General features: G+C 36.2%; 1 protein-coding gene across 3 annotated transcripts in view; it reads left to right on the plus strand.

Moving 5' to 3' along the window:
• Positions 1 to 25,708, plus strand: part of LOC149805876 (uncharacterized) — an 84,707-nt gene that overhangs the window by 36,582 nt on the left and 22,417 nt on the right. For all 3 annotated transcript variants that reach the window (XM_089950617.1, XM_089950618.1, XM_089950619.1), the window contains exons 2-4: positions 8,014 to 8,258; positions 15,085 to 15,308; positions 18,076 to 18,253. In XM_089950617.1, coding sequence (XP_089806743.1) covers positions 8,048 to 8,258; positions 15,085 to 15,308; positions 18,076 to 18,253 — 613 coding nt within the window. In that variant the 5' untranslated portion in view covers positions 8,014 to 8,047. The remainder of the gene's footprint in view (positions 1 to 8,013; positions 8,259 to 15,084; positions 15,309 to 18,075; positions 18,254 to 25,708) is intronic.

Here is a 25,708-nt window from a genome sequence, read left to right on the forward strand (position 1 = left end):
ATAACATGTTTTGATTACCAATTATTTACTATAAACCACCACCTAATGACGTGGGGTGTGTGGAGGGGCATACAGCATTCGGCTTGTCCATCCCTCTGTCCCTTCATAATGGAATTAGTTTCTGATAATAACTAAACAACAATTTTGTATATCATAACCAAGTTATACATGCATCTGTGTATTGAAAACATAATGGCTGACTTAGATTTCCAGCATTATCTGTCATTAAGCATGACTTGTGTCACTTTGTTGATGTAACGATTATTAAAATTATTTGTTTCCAACCTAAGAGAACTAATTATAATAATAATAATGATGATGATGATGATGATGACTTTATTTAAAGAAGAAGCTCATTTGGTCAACTGACCAATCTTCTACAAGGAAGTACAAAAGTTTTGTATCTTAACAAAATTTCACATGTAGCTTTATATTCTTAAAATACAAGTTTGAATCAGAACAGCAACCTTTAGTTCATGCATTCTGACACTTTATCCTCAGAATAATCATAAAAGGTTGTTTTCAACCATTAGTTAGAAAGCTTTCAGTTGAATAATTTGTACTTATTGAGATATTTCACTTACAGTCTTTAATAACTACACTAATGTAAAATACAAATGAAAGTCATCCCCTACCAATGAAAGGGGGAAGAGGGCATATAGTATTAGTATTGTCCATACATATGTACCGGTAAATCACAATAATACTGGAGGCATCTGTATTGCCTGTAAACAATTCCAGTCTTATGTTCTGATTTCTTGCATTTATGTGATTGATTAATGATTCTTCAAGTAATTAGCATCAAATGGAAAGTCACTGACAATTATGTTACATGGAATACATTGCTCATGCAGCCAAACAATTGAATAAATAGTTTATATGGAATGAACATAAGAGGCACTTTTGTTACAAGATTTTCTTGTATACTTCTCAACATTAATTTAGCTTCCACATTTTGAACTTTCTTCCATACCTTAAGCTTTAGCTTTCTTTTCTCATTCTGCTTTATCTCCGGCTAAATATAATTATGGTTGTATGATTGGTGCTTGTGTTGTTGTCCAACAGTCTGGCAAGAAATCATGAAATAGAAATAGTGTACTAACCTCCATCCCTCCCCCTGTCAGTGTGTCACAGCCTCTCTACAGTATTAAGACTATTATGGCAGAAAGGTGGACATTTACATTTTGAATATGACTCACAAGCCCCCCGTCATCAATGCCGACAAATGAACAACTCAGGGTAAAATATATAATAATTTAATAAATATTAATAATAAATAAAACTATTTAAGCAATTTCAGGATATAAATATTCCAGTTGCGCTTCACTCAAAAATTAATACTGGAATTTGGCCTGTTAACAAATGCATTCTTTATTTCATCATGTGAGAGTTACTAGGAGAGAGTCTTCTTTAAGTGAGTAGTCCCTTGTACTCGTCTGTATTCATTCCCTCATTTTCTATTCTCCCTTCACCTTCTCTCCTGCATGCTTCCTATACCACTCCTTGTACAATTTTTTCTTCTCCTGCACTCTTCCTCACTCAAATACTACTACTCTTTGTACTCCTCCCTGCCACACCCTTTCTGTACTAGTCTTGTACTTCCTCCTCCCCTCTCTTGAGAGTTTAGTGCCATCTCTTACTTGCACCCTGGGAGCTTCCTTTAGAAGCTTGAATCTATTTCTTTCCCAGTTCAATTCCTCTTCCCCTTTTTATGATTCTCTTACTCAGAGTGGTCTTTTCCCCAAGAATTCTTTTTGATAATTCCTCATATCCTCTGCTCTTCTCAAAAAGGTCAGGAAACCACTGATTAATTTTACACAGGTATGGCAGGATGTTTCATTGTCCATTTGTCGGTCTGAGACATTAGCTCTGCCTACTGGTAGGTTTTTAAATTTCTCTAATTCTGATTGGTTGGTATGCCTCTTTTTGATGTTTCGCAGTGTTTGGCTCAACCCTTTCACATGTAACTGTGATTGCAATAATCTGGTCTTCTTAGTGACAAACAGAATTTAAATCCTTTTAAGTGACTAGCTGACTCAACCATCTAATTACTGAATAAACACATAGCCGGCAATCTGCTGTTGTCTTCACACCCTCAGCTGACTGTCATAAACCTTATGTAACCCTTAGCCAGCAAGAAGTTAAAATTATGGCCATAAAGATGAAAACAGTTTCTATTTCCTCAGACAGTGTCTGTACAGATTAAACAATATACATATGTACATCCTCTCTGAATATCAACTACTCTTTCGTCCCATGTCCTAGGCAACTAGCTGCTAGTCGTACAGTTTTGAGTGGGTTTCATAGAACCCACTTTCAGGGTTTGGGGCTAAAATGGTACAGACATGTACATTAATTGTACATCTTTTTTGTTACCTTTTGCATTTTGCCCAAGGTGTGTGTATATTGTATAAATACTGTTATACCTGGAATCATGAAAACTGGTGAGGAGATCCATCTTGCTGCATACTACACTATCATGGCAAATGTAGATACTTGACCAATATTTCATGTTTCACTGACTTTGAATAAATTATGTGGCTTATGATTAACTCTTAACTTCTGTTCATAATAGAATCATCAATCTATATGAAGGGGCCCTGAGTGGCCGAGTGGTCTAAAGCGCTCTCTGTTATGGATCATTGCCATCTTACCTCTATCTGTGTGGGTTCGAGTCTACGATTCAGCCAATGTGGGTATGTGAGAAAGCTTGCCAGTAACTTCTCGTGGGTCGGTGGTTCTTTCTGGGGGTTTTCCCTGATTCTTCCTCCACCATTAATACTGGCCGCCATGTATAGCCTATCATGTGCTGAAAAATGGCGTTAAACCCTACAACAACAACAAACTATATGATTGTTTGCATATCTATTTTTAAAACATCCTTGCTACAAAGAAGGTCACCGTGACCTTTATTTCACATTTATGTTATGTTACTGTTTTTGCACCACACACACACACATACACACACAGATATGCATAATGTTATACCCAGATTTATGAAAGTTGGTTAGGGGATCCATCATGATGATGAGTACTGCAATCACATCACAATTGTAGGTCACCATGACCTATATTTCATGCTTAACTCTGCTTGGTTAAACTTTGTTTTAAGTCTCTTTCTCAAGCTCTGTTCATACTAAAATCATGAAACTATATGATAGCATGTATCTATATTAGTACCACACCCAAACCACAAAAACATGTCACTGTGACTTAAATTTTACTGGCTTAGGTTATTATTTGGCATTTATTTCCTTGTATATTGTGATATTTTACCCTCAGCAGGTTAACTGTCTGTCTATTCTTCATGTGAATAAATAGAAATGAGATGAATGCACTGCATGCAGCATCCTTTTTATGTGAGATCTCACCTGCAAGTGATTAATCAAGGTAACTATTGATGTATGAACTATGTATCGCTTTAAGGTTACTCAAAACCTGTGACTTTCATTCAGGTATATCTGGCTTCTAGAGGTGGACAATGATAATAGCTTTTCCAAGCAGATTTTGAGAATGATTTTAAAAAAATTAACGAAAAAATAACATTAATTTGCATATTATCAACTTCTTAACTCTATTTTGATTTGATAGAAAAGAAAGTTCTTATTATTATCTTATGCCCTGTCACAGTAGTTAGGTAGGTAGGTAGGTTGGTGAGTAGGCAGGTAGGTAGGTGGTTGCATAATATGTTAGAATAGTTCTGGCCATATATAGTGAATTAAAAGTTCCAGTTTTATATTTTATATTATTCATCAAATTACTCTTATAAAAAGAGGAGTTAGGAATACAAAGGTGTGACAAAGGTGATTATAAAATTATCAAACAATTAGTCATTCATTATTTTGTTGATTGGAAGCCCAGCCACTATCAAATGATGGCCATCATAGACCACATGATCTGACCTGATCAAATCCAACATGCCTTAAAAAGTCCTGGGAACAGCCTTGTAGCCTCACTACTTGAGTTTATTTTCATACAGAATAATACATTTTTATGCTTAAAATATTTCTGCTAATATTTTAAACTGAAACAACAAGTGATTTAACAGTAAACCTGTACACTGTAGTTAGAATGTAACATGGATGATACTTCAGCAATACAGTCATGCATGTGTGTATATTCACATTATCTACAGCTATAATATGGTGAATGTAAAAGGACAATTAATTGTATTTTGCATCAATGTAGATGACATTGGGTACAAAAAAAATCAGATCTCACAGAATTTGTTCATACTTCACAAACTGTTGTCTCAATTTTCAGTCTGTTACTCAGAAAGTATCACAGGTATGAAATCATTTTAAGTAAGATCAATAAATTTGATTTAAATTGAACATAAATATATGAATGTATTTTTCACATGAAATAACAATTTTTAAAAAAATGTACATCTTTGAAGAATGCATTGGTTTGGCCAGAAATTTAGTTTGTCACTGCTAATGTTACACACAATTATAACATAACGATATGAGACACTTAACTAGTATAATATCATGTGCAATATTTTATACATTTCACCCCATGCCCCTTTTACTAAAATCTAGATCCAGGAACTTTACTGACCACAGTAGTTCATTTGGTTGAGTGTTGGAGTACTAGTAATACAATTCATGACCATCCCGATTGGCTGTTTCAGTGTATCCTTTAGGAAATGCATTTTGTTCCAATTTCCTTGTCATGGTAATACCAATAATTTGTTAAAAGTACCCTGAAAAAATCAACCAACGTAAGGTCTGTGAAAATCTGAGTCAAAACAACACTCTGTTAGTAATGTGATAAGAAGTTTGCTGTTCTTTGACATGTTATTCATTGTACCATCTATAGTTCTGCTGATCCCAACTCCTGACATTAAAAATGCATGATTTTCTTAATCCAAATAGCATCACTTCATAATGGACAAAATTCCTTACTAACTCTGTTGTTATGTATGTATGTATGTGTATATATATATATATATATATATATATATATATATATATATATATATATATATATATATATATAAGTATCAGTTCCTCAAATTCTTGCATTTGTCAGACATGTCCTGCCGGTACATCAAAACGTATAAGTGACACATAGTCTGAGCAAGCAGAGATTGGTCTTTTGGTTGCAGTAATTTGCAAATACCATTATATCAGCATGACTTGATTTGTTTATTGACAAAACTGCCAAATAAACACTAGCTAATTAAAATTCAAAGGTGACTTCATCTGTTTTGTAAATGCAATAAGTGTTCATAGTAAATTGAAAAATAACGTGTTACAGAATAGTTTTTTCTTCTGCTATGACACTTTATACAAATAAGGACAGCAATTCTAACAATTAGAAATTTGATGGCAAAATAGATGTGTTTTGTTTAATAAAATAATTCATAATGCATTGTTAGTTCAAGGCAGATGAGGGTCCCTGGGTGGCCTATTGGTTGAAGAAGCTCGCCTTTACAGATCATAGTCACACATCTCACCTTGCCCAAGGTGGGTGCATGAGAAAGCTTGCCAGTACCTTCCTGTGGTTCACTGGTTCTTTCCTGGTTTATCCATTAAAGATAATCCTCTCATGTGCTGAAAAATGGTGTTAAACCCACAAAACCAAAACCAGTTGAGGGAGATGATACAAAAAGTGAATAAATAAGCACCATTATGATAAGAAAAAACTATGTCAACATTAACTATTACTACTACCACACTAAAACAATAAGATTAATAATAACGAACACAAAACCAATCATGCAAATCATGATTTTTATTGTCACAATGATTGTCATCAGGTTAAAGTCTAATTTTATTTTATTTTCAACGGTATTTTGTATTTAAATCTATTTAAATCTCATCTCAATTTTCAGCATAACTTTTTGAACATAAATTATTGTTTTTAAGCTATATATATATTCCATTAATATGCAAACTAGTGACAAATTTCTTCAACCTGTACTTGGGCAGACTATGGAAAATAAAGGATGTTTTGAAATATTTAAAAAAACAAAATTACTAAAATTAAGGTTAGGTGTATAATAAAAAGGTCATTAATTTTAAATTGATTGTACAATATGGATTTTTTATTGGATTTTCCCATGTTATGATGAAAAACCTGTATTAGACTCAATGCTTTTGACATCTTATTTCATGGCTTGGGAGTAAATCGATTATTTTGCAGTGAATTTTGGGTGTTTACACTGTATGCCATACTGTCATTCATCCTTGAAGGTAACAAAATTAAATCCTCCACAAATATTTATGATTCTGATTTTACAGTATGTATGTGTGTCTATAAATATAATATATATATATATATATATATATATATATATATATATATATATATATATATATATATATATATATATATATATATATATATATATAAAATCTTAATCTCTTAATCCCAGTTATTGTCACACCTGCATAATGATGATGATATGGTAGTGATATGTCTGGTGGCAGCAATGTTAACGTCATGTTTTAATGTTTTTGTAAGTCAGAAACAATGGTTATACAGACAATTACATGTATACAGATTGATGCAGATAAAACTCCAGGTTCCACATAACTTATTCCATTGCATACTTAATTTGTAACTGCTTAGGTTGTTTGAGTTAATCCCTGGTTTTGGCAAGATGGAAAAATTAATAGATTATTAATTTTTTTGTGTTGTTGTTGTTGAGTTTAATTATAGTGGCGTGCGCACAATTGTGCATGTGCCACATTTTTCTGACTGCACCACAGCCTGCTAGTTGTTCCTGGGGAAGGGAATGGTGCCACCTCCCCCAGGCTTTTATGGGTTCAAGGAACCCTGATAGTTTGGCCTCAATCTGTAGGTCCATAAAGGTCCTTTACAGTTGAATGGTTGGCTGTCATTAGTGGGAAGGAGAGCTTGGGAACGGTCCTGGTTGCTTCACATCACTGGTTTCTTGTTGCATTTGCCTGGTGTTTCTTGATTTTTTTATAATTTAAAAAAAAATTTTTTTTTGTTTGTTGTCAAAATGTTCTAAAAAGGGTGTGTGTTCTATGCTGTTTAAAGAGGTTGTTAGTAGAAATCATGTATGAAGAGAGATTTTCAAGGTTATTATGGTATTACTAGTTTAGTTGTTTAGGGTGTGCTTCCTACATTATGTTATTTATAAGTTTTTAGATATTGCATCTTCACGTTATTTATTTATTAATGTTTTTAGAGATTGAATGTTATTTATACTTTATTTAGCAAGAGACCGGAGTCCTAGCCAATTACACGGTTCGTTAAGGACATCTAGGACCGGAGTTCTTGCTGATTACTCGGTTCGTTAAGGGCATCTAGGACATCCGATTTTGCGGTTTCCTTAGTTTTTGATAGGTGCTTCATAAGTGAATTATTTATTAATATTTTTATTAAATTGAATGATATGTTATGGGTTTTTATGTGGGGGCTTCTAAATTTATTTAGCTAGTTACTGGGTCATTTAGTTTTGTGGGGATACTAGTAATTATATTTTGTTCCTAAGTCCTGCTGAGTCTATGAATTTATTTATATTTTTATATGCTGATTGTTTGTTTTTATTAGAGTCCATAAGTAACTCTGGGTATGTGTGTGGTGATCCAATCTCTTTTTGGTTTTTGATAAATATTTTCCTAGCGGGTTGATATTGTGGGCATATACTGAATACATGGTGTAGATCTTCGGTGGTGTGGCAGTTAAAGCAGTTAATGGTTGCTGGTTTGAAACTGATGATCGATAATGAAATATTTACCAATACCCAACACTCAATCTATTCAAGGCTTGTCTTGGACATTCACTGAGTGTCTCATCAACAATCATTATGGTAGGAAGACTAACTCCGGACTGTAACCAGATTGTAACTTCATCTGTTGCAGACTGTGTTATTCTGATACAAACACTGTAACCAGATTTTAACTTTATCTGTTGCAGACTGTGTTATTCTGATACAAACACTGTAACCAGATTATAACATCATCTATTGCAGACTGTGTTGTTCTGATACAAACACTGACTGTAACCAGATTGTACCTTCATTTCTTGCAGATAGTGATCTAAAGAGTAGTACCAATTTTGAAGAATGGCTGAAAATGTCTACAACTCAAATCATGTGTACCGTGGACTGGCAGTGGTCATTATCAATGAAGCATTTAATGTTTCAGACTTATCATATCGCCGTGGAGCAGAAAATGACCTGAGGAACATGAAGAAACTGTTTACTAAATTGGCATTTAGAGTGAAGGTGTACAAAAATCTACATGCAGAACAGATGATATACAAACTGAAGAAAGGTAATCAAATTCTCATTGTCAACTGTGATGAAATTATTTAAAATTATTCATTATATTGCTGTTTGATTTGTAATATAGCTATGTAAAGTTTACATTGATGCCCCAAGTTTTTGATCAGATATCTGATGATTTCAGTGATACATGTTTTAGATAGCTTCACAATTTCATGACAAGTTTTATTCAATATTTGATAAATTTAAAAAAATATCTTATTAATTTTATGAGACATTCATACTTGCCAATCCTTGCAATTTTATCATTTTAAAGTCTTACTGAAACAACCCTTAACTTATGGGCTTATGGAACAATATGAAAACATAAGAAAATACAATCATTCTCATGGGGTCAAATTTGTCCCTCTGCGGGTATCCAATCTACAAGATCCCAAAACAATGAGAGCCCAAGTGTCTATACCAGAGTTCATAAGTTCTCTTGCCCCTCTATTCTACATATACAATCTCAATACTGGTCAGGGTTTGTGTTTTCATCTTAGACTCAGTGGATTTGTTAAGGGAACCAGACTAACTGATCCAGATGTATTAATTGTGACTGGAGTCTCATGTTGTTCATGCAAAATGCCTGCATGATCAAGCTTTTGCTTTTATGTCATGACTTGGCCTAGAAATTCCAACAAATGGAAACATATTGAAGATTAAGGCGACAATCAGCCTGTTGTAAAGCACTAAAATCCTACACACGTGTATTAAAGAGAATATTTAGATGTTTGGACATGCTTGGAAAAAGACAGGAAAGGTGGCAATTACATTCATTGGACATCTTGGCATGTCGATTTGAATGTTGGCCATGGTGAGAGAGATAATTTGTGTCGGTTGAGGCATCAAACAAGAAGTCATTTACATCCATGGGGTTTAGAACTGCAGTTTTGATACTGAACTAGGAGTCATAGGGTGAAGTGTACTTTACAAACTTTTTAGTTGAACATAATGCCTTTTCTGCATCAGATCACTTATAAACTTTTTAAGCACATGTGTTTTCAAGTCATCAGTAGCAGTACATGTAGAAGATATTGCAAACACATGTGTTTCTAAGTAAATAGTAGTACATGTATGGTGGTGCTCTACAGTTTCGTATTTTGCATAGTTAGGATTTTAAAGAAAAAGAATTTCCCCAGCTTTCCTCATTGGCTATACTGGCTATTTAAAAAAGACCTTGTATATCTTAGGTATAATGCAAAGAACCTTTAATTCCCTTTATTTTGGTGTATGATTGATGGGTGTACTATGGGTTATAGAGTATACAGCTTGGCCTTACTTCAGATGTGCACCTTTCAAAAAAGTGCTAGCTCTACTTGGTCATTTTCACTTCCTGAACTTCAGAGGTAAATTGTATAAAAAAGAGCTGATAACTTTTTTTACATTTTATATATTTGGTAATTCATTTATTGCACTTTCAGAAGCTGGTATTGTCTAGTCTGGCAAAATTCATTTTTCCTATTTTAATAGCTGCTATGTATAGTGTACTTTAGACTAATTCAGGCTGATTTTTTAACACAAGGGAGCAGTCATTTTAGTTAGCAGTGTGCTTAAATCATGTAAAATTTCCAAAAGTACAATATCCAAAAGAAATATCATCCACATTACGTTAATGTAGCATGGAGGTATGCCAACATTCTCTCCATTGTGCATGTTTTAAATGCGAACTACTTCACCTTACATATGTCACTCTCTCAAAAATACATATTACCTGGTGAGCGCCCCCATAAAGAGGATATAGGTATTATTTTTGTATAATTTAATCATGTTTATATAGCTGAAAGATTTAAGTCGCAAGCATCAAAACAATCCTTTTGAATAATTCTCCTGCCTTTGCCCCCCACAGAACAGTATTTATGAGTGTCAGAGTCTCTAACAAGTCCAGGTTCCCCCCCCCCATGATAAAAAGAGAGCTATTTTAAGAATGCACATTACATTTTGTAAACATAGCAACCAATGTTATGCTGAATGACAGGAACATGAAACTAGCCAGAATTATTTCTGAGATATCAACAATGAATTTTACAATTTGAAAAGGGAGGTAACTCATCAGGTTCATAAAGGTCAAAGGTCAAAGTGTAAAATATTTGCCTGTTGTTTAATATGGAAGAAGCGAATTCACTTTCTCTTCATTTATTTTTTTTATTTCATTGCAAATAAATGAAAAGAAACATTTTCACCATATATTTCTGTCACTTATTGCAACAGTTTTAAATTTAAGTTGACTCTATTCCTATATTCTAAGAGTTCTAGTTGCCCCATAATTAAGGTCTCTATTCATACAAACATACCTCATGGCAAATTATGTAAGCAAGAGCAAAATGATCATAATTAGCTTATTTTCATGCTTAACATCAATATGAATGTACCATTTTATTCAGAACATCATACATAATTATATGAAAATAAAAGAAAATAATTGCAAACATTTTTATATTTGTTTTAAGGTGGCGCTCTACAGTTTCGTATTTTGCATAGGGTTAGGATTTTAAAGAAAAAGAATTTTCCCGGCTTTCCTCACTGGTTATACTGGCTATTTAAAAAAGACCTTGTATATCTTAGGTATAATGCAAAGAACCTTTAATTCCCTTTATTTTGGTGTATGATTGATGGATGTAGTGTGGGTTATAGAGTATACAGCTTGGCCTTACTTCAGATGTGCACCTTTCAAAAAAGTGCTAGCTCTACTTGGTCATTTTCACTTCCTGAACTTCAGAGGTAAATTGTATAAAAAAGAGCCGATAACTTTTTTACATTTTATATATTTGGTAATTCATTCATTGCACTTTCAGAAGCTGGTATTGTCTAGTCTGGCAAAATTCATTTTACCTATTTTAATAGCTGCTATGTATAGTGTACTTTAGACTAATTCAGGCTGATTTTTTAACACAAGGGAGCAGTCATTTTAGTTAGCAGTGTGCTTAAATCATGTAAAATTTCCAAAAGTACAATATCCAAAAGAAATATCATCCACATTACATTAATGTAGCATAGAGGTATGCCAACATTCTCTCCATTGTGCATGTTTTAAATGCGAACTACTTCACCTTACATATGTCACTCTCTCAAAAATACATATTATCTGGTGAGTGCCCCCATGTGATATTTCAAACACGTATTTCCATGTCATCAATAGTAGCTAGTACAATGAGAATTATTTCAAACACATATTTCTAAGTCATCAATGGCAGTACATGTAGATGATATTTCACTACACCTTATTGAAAATATGTTTAACTTGTGAGAAAATATCTACTGCAGTACTAAAAAGGCCTTTCTAGGGTTGGCAGGTCTGGGCATTTTATTTAGTTTGGATTGCTTTATAACATATTAGTGCAAAATGGGTTTGGCTCCTAGTCCATATTTCATTTGTAATTCTCAAGGTTTCCACGCTACCAGGAAATCGGGAAAAAGTAGTGAGAAATGATAATTTTTTTCCTGACCATGAAAAGTTCTTGAATTTCACAAATATTGATGAAAGTCAGGGAAAACTTGAGAATCTTCTGTCAGCACTTGACACCCAAAACAATCACATAATTGAGTCATAACTAAACTGATCATGAGTTATATTTATCGAGTTCTAACCAGAATATTCAGAGAGTGCAGTATGGATTTTTTGGGTACTTGCAATAAACATATATGCTGAGTAAATCCAAATGCTCAGTGGATTAGATTCATCTAGTAGTCTTTTATTTTCAAAGTCAGCTCAATATCCACATCTTTCCTTACATGGAAGGTATCAAAACCAGTCTAGCATCACAAGAGGCCAGCATGGTGTTGGCAAAGCGTAACCGCTTACCAGATGGCCTAGCAAACTTTAAATTTTGTTAGATCGAGTGATATATGCAAGAAATCGACTGTTATATCGTTATGTTATTAATCTGCTGAAGGACAAGATAAAACTACGGCATTGATGAAATGTGACCTGGTACTCATGATTTGATTTGCTAGTCGCATGAGTACACAAATCTAACAACCCACATTTTCAAATGTTGTAGAGAAATTTATAAAAAAAAATTAAATGAAAGTCGTGTACTGGTTGTAATAAAAATACAAAAATGAAAGAACACAAAATTTTCCATATTTATATATTCTGAGAACAACTTCTGGAGCTTTTTTATCATGTGACTACCACGTTGACATGTGCTCTCTGCTTGATAAATCAGACTGGCCAGATTGCTGGTTTTTACAGAAAGTATCAGACTTTTATTTAATATAATTGAATTTCTTTACAACAACATTAAGAAGGAGTTTGTTGTTGATATCACATGACTATTGGGCTTCCGATGTTGTTGTTTGAGATTTGTGAAGTCATGTGACTAGTAATGCAAATGGCGAGTACCAGTTGAGGTTTCATCTATGCCATAGTTTTGTCTAGTCTGTCAGCGGATTAAAGACATAATGATTATATTACTTGCCATTTTTGAGAAAATAAATTATTTTCCAGTCAATTTCATACAGTTATAAGGCAATATAACATGCATTTAAATTTTATAGGCTCGCTTACAGGTAAGTGACTACCATATGTCGATACCGCACGATGGCAGCAAATTCCAAATTTTCGATGTGCAGTTGCAATGACCCCACACCCAAATGTCCAAATATGAAAAATGGGGTGGGAATATTCTAAGGAAACCCAGATTAGAAAATGGACTGCTATTCGTTTTAAGCCAAATTTGTAGTCCAAATTGTTGAATCTCAGAGCTGAAAAGAGAAATTGTCATCCCTTGTATTATATATTAGATCTGATACGAGCCCCTGTATCAGTTCAGGTTTGGGGACTGGTTTAACGAATTACAAGAAGACAAGTTGATTTTACAGAAAATTCAGTCCTTGTTTATACAACAGTATATAAATTTGAAGGTCTTTTGTCAGAATTTAAATCAACCCTTTTTAAAATGTTTTTTAAATGATGGATTTTTAACCAGATCGTCTTAAGGAGATTAGGTTGTTTGAAAAATCTTGTTTGGTATTTTATTGGCACAGATAAATTCAGGGTTAAACTCTTTTCGTTACAAGACAAGATTCTAATTATTTACGTTTATTGGTTTTTTTTATACTGTAATAGGAAATGTTTACTTTCTATAAGATTCATATATATATTGCTATAGAATTCTTTAGAATTAAAGGTTTGAAAGGAAACAAAACTAATTTATGTTCATTATGTTGTTCCCACTTAGCAACATAATGCAGGTCAACCAGATAAATTAGAAGTTTTATGCTGTACATTGAAATGACTTTACATGCCAATTTATAGGAATATAATCAAACTTGTTTCATGTGATACATTTTGTGGTTTTGTACATGATTATCTTTTCTTGCTTAGATGTCTTGGAGAGTCTTGACAGAGAACCATCTTTAGATTTAGAAAATGCATGTTTTATAATCTAAAATGTTCTTTAATTCCATTCAGTAATGGTCTTATATGAACCTTGGAAAAATTAATTTCATCCTGGAAAAACCCTGGAAATGACTTTAGAGAGCGTGGGAACCATGAATGAACCTTGGAAAAATTAATTTCATCCTGGAAAAACCCTGGAAATGACCTTAGCATCATTAATTGTGTGATTTTGGTACATGAAATATTCACTGTACAACATTTTTATGATTGATTGATCTTCATTTTGTGTATCGTATGTACCAAATCAAGGCATGTAATCTGCAAGTTATTTTTTATTTCCTTGTTTGATAAGCAGGCTGTTATGTAGGGTTGACTTTACCGACCATCCATAACTCTGTTATGTAGGGTTGACTTTACCGACCATCCATAACTCTATCCTCCCTTTTGGGATTGCTGTTTCTATATCAATATACCTATTTAACATCAAACTTGCATTAAGGGTGCATCTTGAAATCAGAACTTAATGTTACATAAAAATAAAGTTGCAGTGATCGCCTTTCAAAGATGAATTGAAAATTATTGAAAAATCATGTTTGTGCTTTAAATTTAATTTCTTTCCAGCTATTGCCACCAAATTTACTATAAATGTGCATCTTGGGATGAATATATATTACCAAATGTTGGTCACTTTGGCCTGCTTTCCCATGAGTTAGTGAACATTATTTATCCTCTGTCCAGACTAATACGGTCCTATGAAACTTTAAATACTGAGATGAAACTTGCATGGTAGGTGCATTTTGGGATAAACAAGAGTCATGCAGCATTACTAGGTCATTGTGACCTACATTCCATGATCTATTGAAACCTTCTGTTAAACTCTGGCCTGGCTCTAATTTTATCCCAGTGCTTCTTTAGTGGAAGTTGTGTTGAATACCAAGTATGGGTCAGAGCTGTTTTACAGGACTGATAGAATATTGCTTGCAAATCATGTCTGGGCCATTTTCAGTACCCTTTTACCTGTTGCCATCAAATTTGCACTGTGGTTTCATCTTGGGATGAAGATGTATTACACTGCAAAACAGCATGATGGTTACATGATTTCCACCTTTTTTAGATACTGTTTAAAACTCCTGTTTGGACTCTTAGTCCATTACCCTTTTCACATACTGCCACTAATCTTACCCTGACGGTACAACTTTGGATAAAGGGGATTTGTGCACCACAAATTCTTACTGTGACCAACTTTCTTGTGGTTTTTTAACACTGCTTTAAACTTAAGTTTTTTTTTCTTTATATCATTGAGACAGGCTGATCATTAACATTTCTAGAGTTTAGTTTTCTAGCTGAATTGATGAGAACTGTGTGATTTGCAAGATTTCAATGCAACTTCAAAATATTATCTAAAGTAGCAAATGCATCGCCAAATATTGATCAGATGCTTTTAATATGTTGCAATTATGATGAATAAAGTTTTATTTTGCACTTTTTTTAGCTGCTTCAAAGAAGTTTCATGAAGAATCAGACTGTTTTGTTTGTGTGATCAGCACACATGGTGAGGAAATAAAGAACACCTCCCTTGATTCTAAGCAGACCACAGTTCAGCATGCTCTCTATGGTTTTGATGGCAGGCCAATCTATACATCTGATGTTACCATGCTGTTTAATATGTCAAATTGTCCAGCATTGGCAGGCAAGCCAAAGCTCTTCTTTATACAGGTAGGTATTGGATAATGAAACTAAACTTGTATGTGTAAAAAAAAAATCCCTGTGCTTCCCTATTTTGACCTCCAACTCAAAATTTGAATCCCATGGGTAGGTTCCTGGTAGTTAGAATTGCCCCAGGAGCAAATGTCATTGTGGCTTGTGTTTTTTCTTTTTTCATGCTTATTGAGTATATACATGGTCATGGGGTAGGGATCTTAATAGTTTCCTCCCACCACCACCAAATCCCAACCCTCAGGGATGGGATCAAAATTCCAAGTTCTATCTGTCTATTTAATGATGTAGGTGCAGATGTTCAAGTTCATTACACATTCATATGTGATCAGGCCCATATGTACTGTATGTGTCAATGAATTGTATCATTAAATCCCAGTGCTGCTTTGAAAGCATAGGGTAATAAGTAATTAATAAAAGGATAGATAGATAGATCAAAGATTAAAACTTGGGGGCATAAAAATTTCCATTGAGCGTAAGCTGCTGGTATGTTAACTTAAATTGATAAATTCTTAAATATAATCAATTGAAACAGATTTCAGTCTTGGACAAGTGGCTGATAATCATTGATCTAAATACAGTGCAAACCGCAAACAAAAGACATCACAATCCCAATAATTATTTATAATCAAAAAAGGCAAAATTGTCATTAGTAATCAGTTATAGAGAGTCATCACAAACAGCTTGTTTTTTGAGTTCCCAACATTTATACCACTAAATGTTGTATTAAAATGACTTGTTCACAAGGCAATGAAAAAGGCCCAAAAGGAATTGGTTTTGTCTTCGTAAATCAATTTTCAGTTAATCTATACACATTCAAGTTTTGTAGACAAAGAATATCATGGATTTTATGCAAAGATTACAATTATATAGTTATAAAAGTTGACTCTGATTATTAAGGTGAAAGTTAATAAGTAGAGTCAGGTTGTGGCATATAATGTCACACAAACCTTTGTATGAAGGAAAATTACCCAATACAGGTACATTTTTGCTCAGTACAGGTACACTTGTGCCCAATACAGAGAGCAGGTGCACTTTTGCCCAATACACAGAGCAGGTGCACTTTTGCCCAATACACAGTACAGGTACACTTTTGCCCAATACACAGAGCAGGTGCACTTTTGCCCAATACACAGAGCAGGTGCACTTTTGCCCAATACACAGTACAGGTACACTTTTGCCCAATACACAGAGCAGGTACACTTTTGCCCAATACACAGAGCAGGTGCACTTTTGCCCAATACACAGTACAGGTACACTTTTGCCCAATACACAGAGCAGGTACACTTTTGCCCAATACACAGAGCAGGTACACCTTTTTACAATACACAGAGCAGGTGCACTTTTGCCCAATACACAGAGCAGGTACACTTTTGCCCAATGCACAGAGCAGGTACACTTTTGCCCAATACACAGAGCAGGTACACTTTTGCCCAATACACAGAGCAGGTGCACTTTTGCCCAATACACAGAGCAGGTACACTTTTGCCCACTACAGGTATACTTTTGCCCAATACAGGTACCCTTCATTTTATGCATGAAAAATTTCATCTGTGATTTCACGTGTAATGAGATGGTCTAAGTTAACTTTGTAAATTTTTATATGGTCACAGTCTCCTTGTTACATAATCTTGTCCATAGACTATTTGTGGGATTAAATCACATCCTTTTATCCCTAAGACTCCAGCTTTTTTACACATCTGGCCATGTTTATTCATCTCAGTTAGTGCTTTCATGAAGGATACAATTGAGGGATTCCCAAAGAATTTCAGATCAGATTTTCAAGAGTGATTCATATTTGAACATAATTTTCAGAATTTTTTTTTTATTCTTGTATGTCAGCATATGTGGACTGTGTTGTCACAGATGCAGGATATGTTGTAGTATCCACAATTCACTCTCGTTGAAAATAGCATTTAAAACTCAGAATGCAAGAAAATTAAACGTATTTCATTAAATCCTTATATATGTAGAAAATTCTCCTTTTCTTTCAAATGAGTGGAGAACTTTCCCCTTGAATTTTCAGTTCTAGATTAGGCTATACAGATGACTTGAGTATCATAGGAATAAAGCACAAAAAATACTAGTTTACTTTATGGTAAAATCAGTATTTGCAGACATCCCCTTCATATAAAGTCAACCTTTTCACCAAGAATAAATTTATGAACATCATTTTTAAGTTTACTTATATATTTCACATATGCATAATGGATACCTGCCAGTCCACAAACTAAACTGGTACTGGCTTACTTTGAAAAATCACCATCATAGACTGGTAACGGATCAAATCTGTATATCTCAATTGGTTGGTCAATGATATCATTTGCACACAGTTACATCATTTCTTGAATGGTTAGTTTTGATACTCCCTCTTTGATTGGTTGCTACAAGTAGCTTCATATTGTTGAGAATAATAATGGGTACAAATTTTGAATTTTTTGTAGTTTATAAAAAGATGGCAGCTGATACTTATCTGCTGTCTCATGGAAGTGTAAAACACTTGTCTGAAGATAAAGAACAAAATTTTGTGGTCCCTTGAGTGTGCCTTTGTTTGCTGATTTTCTTTGTAGTTTAAAACTGTTTGCAAAATACATCTGTTACTACATATTCCTTCAGTTTATATATCTGCTCTTATGGAAGTAATTTAAATACTTTTCAAATTAAAACTTGTATGAAATTTCAGTTTGGAAAAAATTAAGAAAAGTACTATCAGAGATGCGTCACAAAAACAGTATATATTGTTGAAAACATGTTAACTTATTTTCAGGCCTGCAGGTTATTAAAAGGTCAAGTCAAAAAAGATTTGGGACATGAATACAGGGTGGTATCTGAATCTAAGTCTGGTACTGGTCAAAGTGAGGTGTCAGATGGAGTCATAGCCCTCCATTTTGATGCATTTCCATTCACACAGGAATCTACAGAGGCTTGCATGGATGAAGATGAGGGTAAGGACTATGTTAGAGTCCTTTGCATGGATTAAGATGTGGGTAAGGACTATGTTGGGAGTCCTTGATTTCATATCCCATTAATACTTTGTTTAGTTCCTCAGATAGGAATTTCTAGAAGAGACAACAGTCACTCTTGTGGATATTTAGATAAGACAAAAAGTATTAAGAACAATGAAACCAAACTGTTTTTTAGTTTCTAGACCCCTTTTCGGGCAGTGAACAGGGACACTTTTTCAAGATGTCTAAAATCCATATTAAGTTCTCATAATTTATGATGCACAGTGATTTGCCTTTTCTATCCTTCTATGCTTCTGTCACAGGTGATCTCTTAGGGTACAAACGGTTCAGTGAAATTGGAAAATACTTACCTAGTTGAAGTTTGATAATAATTTTATTCAGCATGTATTATACTTACGGATCACGTGCCTGCCTACCTTCATTGTCTCTGATCTTGTATCCTGTGATCTTTCTAAAGAATGAACAGTCATTTGACCTATGCAACATCTTGTGTGATTCCTAAGGGTACTACAGACTCAGTGAAATTGTCATCAAACGTCAGATTTTGGAAAGTATCATTTAATTTTTCCAATTTTTTGGGGATAGTGCAGCACTGATAACATTTTATATTATTATATTATATATTATTATATAATATTATCAGCAAATCATTGGAATTTTATTTTTGATTAATTGTGCATAGGTTATAGTGCTGTTGACATGGGACGCCAGACAATAATCAGTGACTTCAATTTAAGCACATCATTTTAATCCTTTCAAAGTGACATAAGAAATATTTTTTACTTTGGAGAGATTTCAGTCAATCCATACATATGGCATAAAGTCCATTCATTGTTATCAGATATAGTTTAAAATTAATAACAAATTTTTATACCTGCTGATCAGGATGAAAAGATACATCTCTGCCACATATCAATACAATTCATGATATATAGCCTACAACATGATACTGTATAAATACACATGTCAACTTGATGGCAGGGTAGTGCCATTTTATGTGTGTTGACATTGGTTATAATGCTGATTACAGACAGACACAGACTTTTAGTCTGCTCATATGCCATCCTTGATAAGATATAAAAAAAAGGCTTCCAAACAGTCATCCTGTTAGGTGTCAGTGATTTTTATTCAACCTTTTAGTCATTTCATTCTGCTCTGTTTGATAAGATGCAGGGCTCATCTTCGTCATCACACCCTTTGCATGAATGCTTTTAAAACCTTTTACTATCAATCTCATGTCTTTGCTTAAATTCGGAAGGTTTTATCTTCAAAACAGAAGAAATAGTACAGTTTCATTGTGCAAGAAAAATCTTGCCTTGGACAAGTTTGAGTATGGGAACAAGATGACTAAGAAAAATCTTGTCTTAGGACAAGTTTGAGTGTGGGAACAGGATGACTAAGAAAAATCTTGTCTAGGATAAGTTTGAGTATGGGAACAAGATGACTAAGAAAAATCTTGTCTAGGATAAGTTTGAGTATGGGAACAAGATGACTAAGAAAAATCTTGTCTAGGACAAGTTTGAGTATGGGAATAAGATGACTAAGAAAAATCTTGTCTAGGATAAGTTTGAGTATGGGAACAAGATGACTAAGAAAAATCTTGTCTAGGACAAGTTTGAGTATGGGAACAAGATGACTAAGAAAAATCTTGTCTAGGATAAGTTTGAGTATGGGAACAAGATGACTAAGAAAAATCTTGTCTAGGACAAGTTTGAGTATGGGAACAAGATGACTAAGAAAAATCTTGTCTAGGATAAGTTTGAGTATGGGAACAAGATGACTAAGAAAAATCTTGTCTAGGACAAGTTTGAGTATGGGAACAAGATGACTAAGAAAAATCTTGTCTAGGATAAGTTTGAGTATGGGAACAAGATGACTAAGAAAAATCTTGTCTAGGACAAGTTTGAGTATGGGAACAAGATGACTAAGAAAAATCTTGTCTAGGATAAGTTTGAGTATGGGAATAAGATGACTAAGAAAAATCTTGTCTAGGATAAGTTTGAGTATGGGAACAAGATGACTAAGAAAAATCTTGTCTAGGACAAGTTTGAGTATGGGAATAAGATGACTAAGAAAAATCTTGTCTAGGACAAGTTTGAGTATGGGAACAAGATGACTAAGAACCAGATATTTCACATTATACTTCTGCAGATGCAAAACAACATGTACATAAACATGTATGCACATTTTGTTGAGTGAAAAAGAAAATTTTTGACAACACCTAATCTTCTTTGACAAATTAAAACAAGGTGATCATAACTTATGCGGTTTTTGGAGTATGTCCCCTTGCTGATTTTGTTCTAATTTTACTATCCCATTGGCATGGTCAGTTGCTGATTACATATATCAGCATTAAAGGAGACATTACAAATTCGCCTCCCATGTTTATAATTTAAGTACTTTACTGTTCATTTAATAGCCACTTTTGCATGAAGTTTCTCTGATGCTTTGTATCTGTTTAGATTCAGTTTATATGTCAAAACTTCTGGCGTGTCACTTAGTGAACAAGGTATAGTTAATTTTCATTGTGGTTATTGTTTTACTCTGGACTGGAACAAGTAATAACACCAATCAGAATCGAATGTAACATATTTAACTGCGTGACACACTGGAAGGGTAGCCCTAATATTCAGTACATTTAGGCAAGATGTGAAGCAACAGCAAAGTTCTCGTAAAAGTGGTTATTGAATGATTATAAATGGGGAACAAATCTAGAATGTCTTCTTTACATTGATATATGTTATCATTGGCTGAGCATACTGATGGCATAAAAATAATCAGAATGGATTTGGTGGTGTGAAGGCAGATTTCAAATCTACATGAGTTAGTCACCTTCAGAGTTACACTATAAGTACACTGGAAACTGATTTAGGAACTGAATGTTGTCCCCAGAATTTACAATGTCTAAAAAATTCCAGATCAGTATCACATGAAGTTTATGATCAATCACATTGCAGAAAACGTATTTAGTAGCAGCAGTAACAGACCTGTCACTATTGTCTAGCCTCTGACGGTGGGAGAGATCACCATGTCTCTCTGGACAGCTACCGCCCACCTCAAGCTGGGCAGCCCCCAGTCAGTAAGGTGCTGCCTGCCATGGCCTGCCTGCTTCACTGGGTGCGTGGAGCTTAGAGAACCATCTCAACAAGTGGGCCACAAACTCCACACCAGGAAAGACTCAAAGAAGAAATAAGAAGACTCCAGCTCTTTGTTTTGCAACCTGGAACATCACGACCATGTGTCCTGGACTGACTGCTGACCTACAGCAGATCGATGATGCACGGAAGACTGCCATCATTGATAGAGAACTCTCCCGACTGAACATCGACATTGCCTGCCTCCAGGAGCCCCTACTGGCTGACAGCAGCACCATCAGGGAAGCCAATTACACATTCTTTTGGCAAGGGAAGCCCTCGGATGAAGCTAGGCAGCACGGTGTAGGCTTTGCCATAAAGAACACGCCAGTCGCCTTCATTGAACCTCTGTCATCAGGTACTGAGAGAATCCTTGCCCTCCGGCTGTCAACATCCTTAGGCCTGGTCAACATCTTCAGCGTGTACCCCAACCCTCTGCTCCACCCACAAGGAAAAAGACAAGTTCTATGAGGCTCTGGATAAGGCAATATCCAGTATTCCCAACAATGAAGACCTCTACTTACTAGGAGACTTCAGTGCTAGAGTGGGAGCTGACCATGAGGCCTGGTCCACCTGTCTTGGCTTTTATGGAAGGGGCAAGATGAACGAGAATGGAGAATGGTCAGCGACTGCTGGAGATCTGCTGCTTCCACAGCCTATGTGTGACCAACACTTTCTTCAAATGCAAGGAGATCCACCAGGTATCATGGGGACACCCACGTTCACGCCACTCAGGCACCAGCTAGACCTCGTCATCACCAGGCATGCAGAACTGGCCAGTGTCTTCCTCACCCGTAGCTATCACAGTGCCGACTGCAACACTGACCATCCCCTCGTGGCCAGCAAGGTGCAAATATTCCCCAAGAAGCTGCACCATGCCAAGAAGAAGGGTCACCCATGCATCAATACCTGCTGTGCAAGCAACCCAGAGAAAACACAGCAGTTCATCAGCAAACTGCAGGAAGCTGTCACCAAAGTGACACCTGATGACACGATCGACTCCAAGTGGTCCCACCTCCATGACACTGTGTACAATTCAGCAACACTGCTTGTGGGAAGAGGGAGCAAAAAAATGTCAACTGGTATAAGGCCAACTTGGAGGAGATGGAGCCTATGACTGAGGCAAAGAGGAAAGCCTTCCTGGCATACAAGGCTGCACCTAGCCCCAGAACAGTACAAGCCCACAGGACTGCAAGGAACAATGCCCAGAAGACTGCCTGCCGCTGTGCCAACACCTACTGGGTGAACCTTTGCACCAGTATACAGACAGCTGACAACACCAGGGATGCAAGAGGAATGTATGAGGGTATCAGTAAGGTGACAGGCCCCACCACTTCCATGACTGCCCCATGTCAAGTCCAAGACGGGCAAAGTCATCACAGACCAGGGGAAACAACTGCAGCAATGGGTTGAGCACTATCTCGAACTGTATACAACCCAAAACATCGTCAATGACACCGCCCTGGATGCATTCCAGACCTGCCTGTCATGGAGGAACTAGAAACACCGCCCACCCTGGAAGAGCTTGCAAAAGCCATCGATTGCCTTGCCTGTGGGAAGGCTCCTGGAAGCAACGGCATTCCACTTGAAGTCCTCAAGAGTGGGAAACCAGCACCGCTCCAACCCCTACACATACTCCTCTGCTTCTGCTGGGAACAGGAGACCATAGCAACTGCAACAACTACCGGAGCATCTCCCTCCTCAGCATCGTCAGAAAGGCTTTCACCCGTGTTGCCTTGGCACACTTGCAGATTCTATCCTTCCGTGTCTACCTATAGTCCCAGTGTGGATTTCAAGCCGGCAGGTCAACTGTAGACATGATCTTCTCACTACACCAGCTGCAGGAGAAGTGTCATGAGCAGCAGATACCCTTCTGCATTGCCGTCATAGACCTGACAAAGGCATTTGACCTGGTCAGTTGGAGTGGACTCTTCAGACTCCTGCAGAATATCAGCTGTCCCCCACGACTGCTTGCTGTCATCACGTTTGTTCCACGAGAACATGCACAGCACAGTGTTCTTCAATGGCACAACATCAGAGGCCTTCCCAGTCATCAGCGGAGTCAAACAAGGCTGTGTCCTTGCACTGATGCTCTTCGCCATCTTCTTCTCCATGCTTCTCCAGTATGCCTTCAAGGACTGCAGCGAGGGAGTGTACATCTATACTAGGGCTGACGGTAAGCTGTTCAACATCACCTGCCTCCCTCCGTCACCATCAATGGGTACAGCTTGGAAGTTGTTGAGAACTTCACATACATTGGGTCCAGCATCTCCAGCTCACTCTCCATTGATTCTGAGGTGAACGGCAGGATTGCCAAGGCAGCAGCAGTGATGGCCAGACTTAACTAGAGGGTCTGGAACAACCCCAACCTCACCGAGAAGACCAAACTGTGTGTCTACCAAGCCTGCATGCTCAGCTCACTCCTCTACAGCAGCGAAAGATGGACCACCTATGAGAGACACAAGAGGAAACTCAACAGCTTCCACCTGAGATGCCTGCAGCACATTCTGCACATCCAGTGGAAGAACAAAGTACCCAACACAGGTTCTAGAACATGCCAACATGAACAGCATGTTCGGCCATGTCAAGAGAATGGACCCAGGTCACATTTCCAAGGACCTGTTATATGGGGAGTTAGCAGAAGGTGCACGACCGACTGGACGACCACGTCTATGCTACAAAGGTGTTTGCAAGAAGGACATGAAGACGGCCAACATCAGTGTCAATGACTGATAGAGCTGTGCTAACAACATTTCCACCTGGCATCTAGCTGTCAGACAGGGTGTTCAAAAAGCCAAGGAAGACAGAAACATAAAGCAAGCTGAAAAGAGAGCTAGAAAGAAGGAGAAACAAAAGCTTACTCTGGAAGTACACCATCGTCTCTCATAGACGGATGGATGCCAAGTGGCCAGTGTCTAGCCTTTACTTTTTCGTATCGATAAACGTTGTCTGTTCTGAGTGAATACATCCTCCCACAGGGTGCAGAATTATCAGTAATACATGACTCACTCATGCACCAAGGATGCCAGTGTGCAGAACAGTAATTTTTTTTCAAGGACAATATGTTAATGTTTATGTTGTACATAACATGAGCAGAGAAAAATTGCTTATTGCGAGTTTAAAACTACATTGCAGTTTTCCTGTCACAGTGTCACAATTCATCCTTCTGATCTTCTGTGATATGCCAATAACCCTTGTTTCTTTTTAGAATTAGTTCTGGAAAGGACCTTCTAGGTAATCACATTGTATCCCACCCTTTTGTGTACATCCATCTTATTTTCAGTATACAGTTGGTTAGAGGTAATTGTTGTTGTTGTTGTTGGGTTTAACGCCATTTTTCAGCACACAATAGGCTATACATGGTGGCCAGTAATAATGGTGGAGGAAGAACATGGGAAAACCCCAGAAAGAACCACCAACCCACGAGAAACTACTGGCAAGCTTTCTCACAGACCCACATTGGCTAAATCCGAGATTCGAACCGGCACAGACAGAGGTGAGATGGCAGTGATTCGTAACTGAGAGCACTTTAGACCACTCGGCCACTTGGGGCCCCTGGTTAGAGGTAACTGTTGTATGTTAAGTAGTGTTGCAGCATAGGCTATACCTGAAGTTAGCAGGGATTTGTATACCTTTATTTTAAATAATTGCTTAAACATCAATTTGGTGTTTTTTTTCCAGTTCACCTTGTATGTTAATAACGATTGATGTGAATCACACTGCACTGTTTTTGTGTGTCAGCATTGTTCCTAGAAAACAATAAAGTTTTTAACAACTGAATAACTTCCTTATTAAGAAAAGACAAGAAATTCCTCCCAAGTGAGTTATTGTGTACCTTGTGCAAATATACTACACACAAGCATGTGAGTTTCACGTGTGGCACAACACATGTTATAAATTTTGTTCTCTTTCAGATAATTTTATTTCAGAGAACAATGTTGGGACAGTCTGAGGAAAGTGTGGCTGTAAGAAGAGCCCTTGGGACACTTACCCAGACTGCCTCACATGTTCAAAGTGAACATATAAGAATCATTGCACTTTTTGTACAATATGGATGAATGAAATCTCAAATATAGCAGATTCCAAACATACTTATAGAAGGTGGAGGAAATGTCTTTCCTCCTCATCACCTGAATTTTGAGGTTTTCCTCTTGCAGATCTCCAGGAACCCACTGCAAGATGACTTGTTCTTCAGCTTAGATGAGCACTCATGAGCCCCAGGAAATTATTGGACCAGTCCTTTCAGAGACATGTAAGGCCCCTCCTGTAGGAGGTAATGAATGTTCAAGGAGTAGATTAC

Source organism: Sinohyriopsis cumingii, chromosome 2, assembly GCF_028554795.1.
Source record: "Sinohyriopsis cumingii isolate HCF-2022 chromosome 2, ASM2855479v2, whole genome shotgun sequence".
Lineage (NCBI taxonomy): Eukaryota > Metazoa > Mollusca > Bivalvia > Unionida > Unionidae > Sinohyriopsis > Sinohyriopsis cumingii.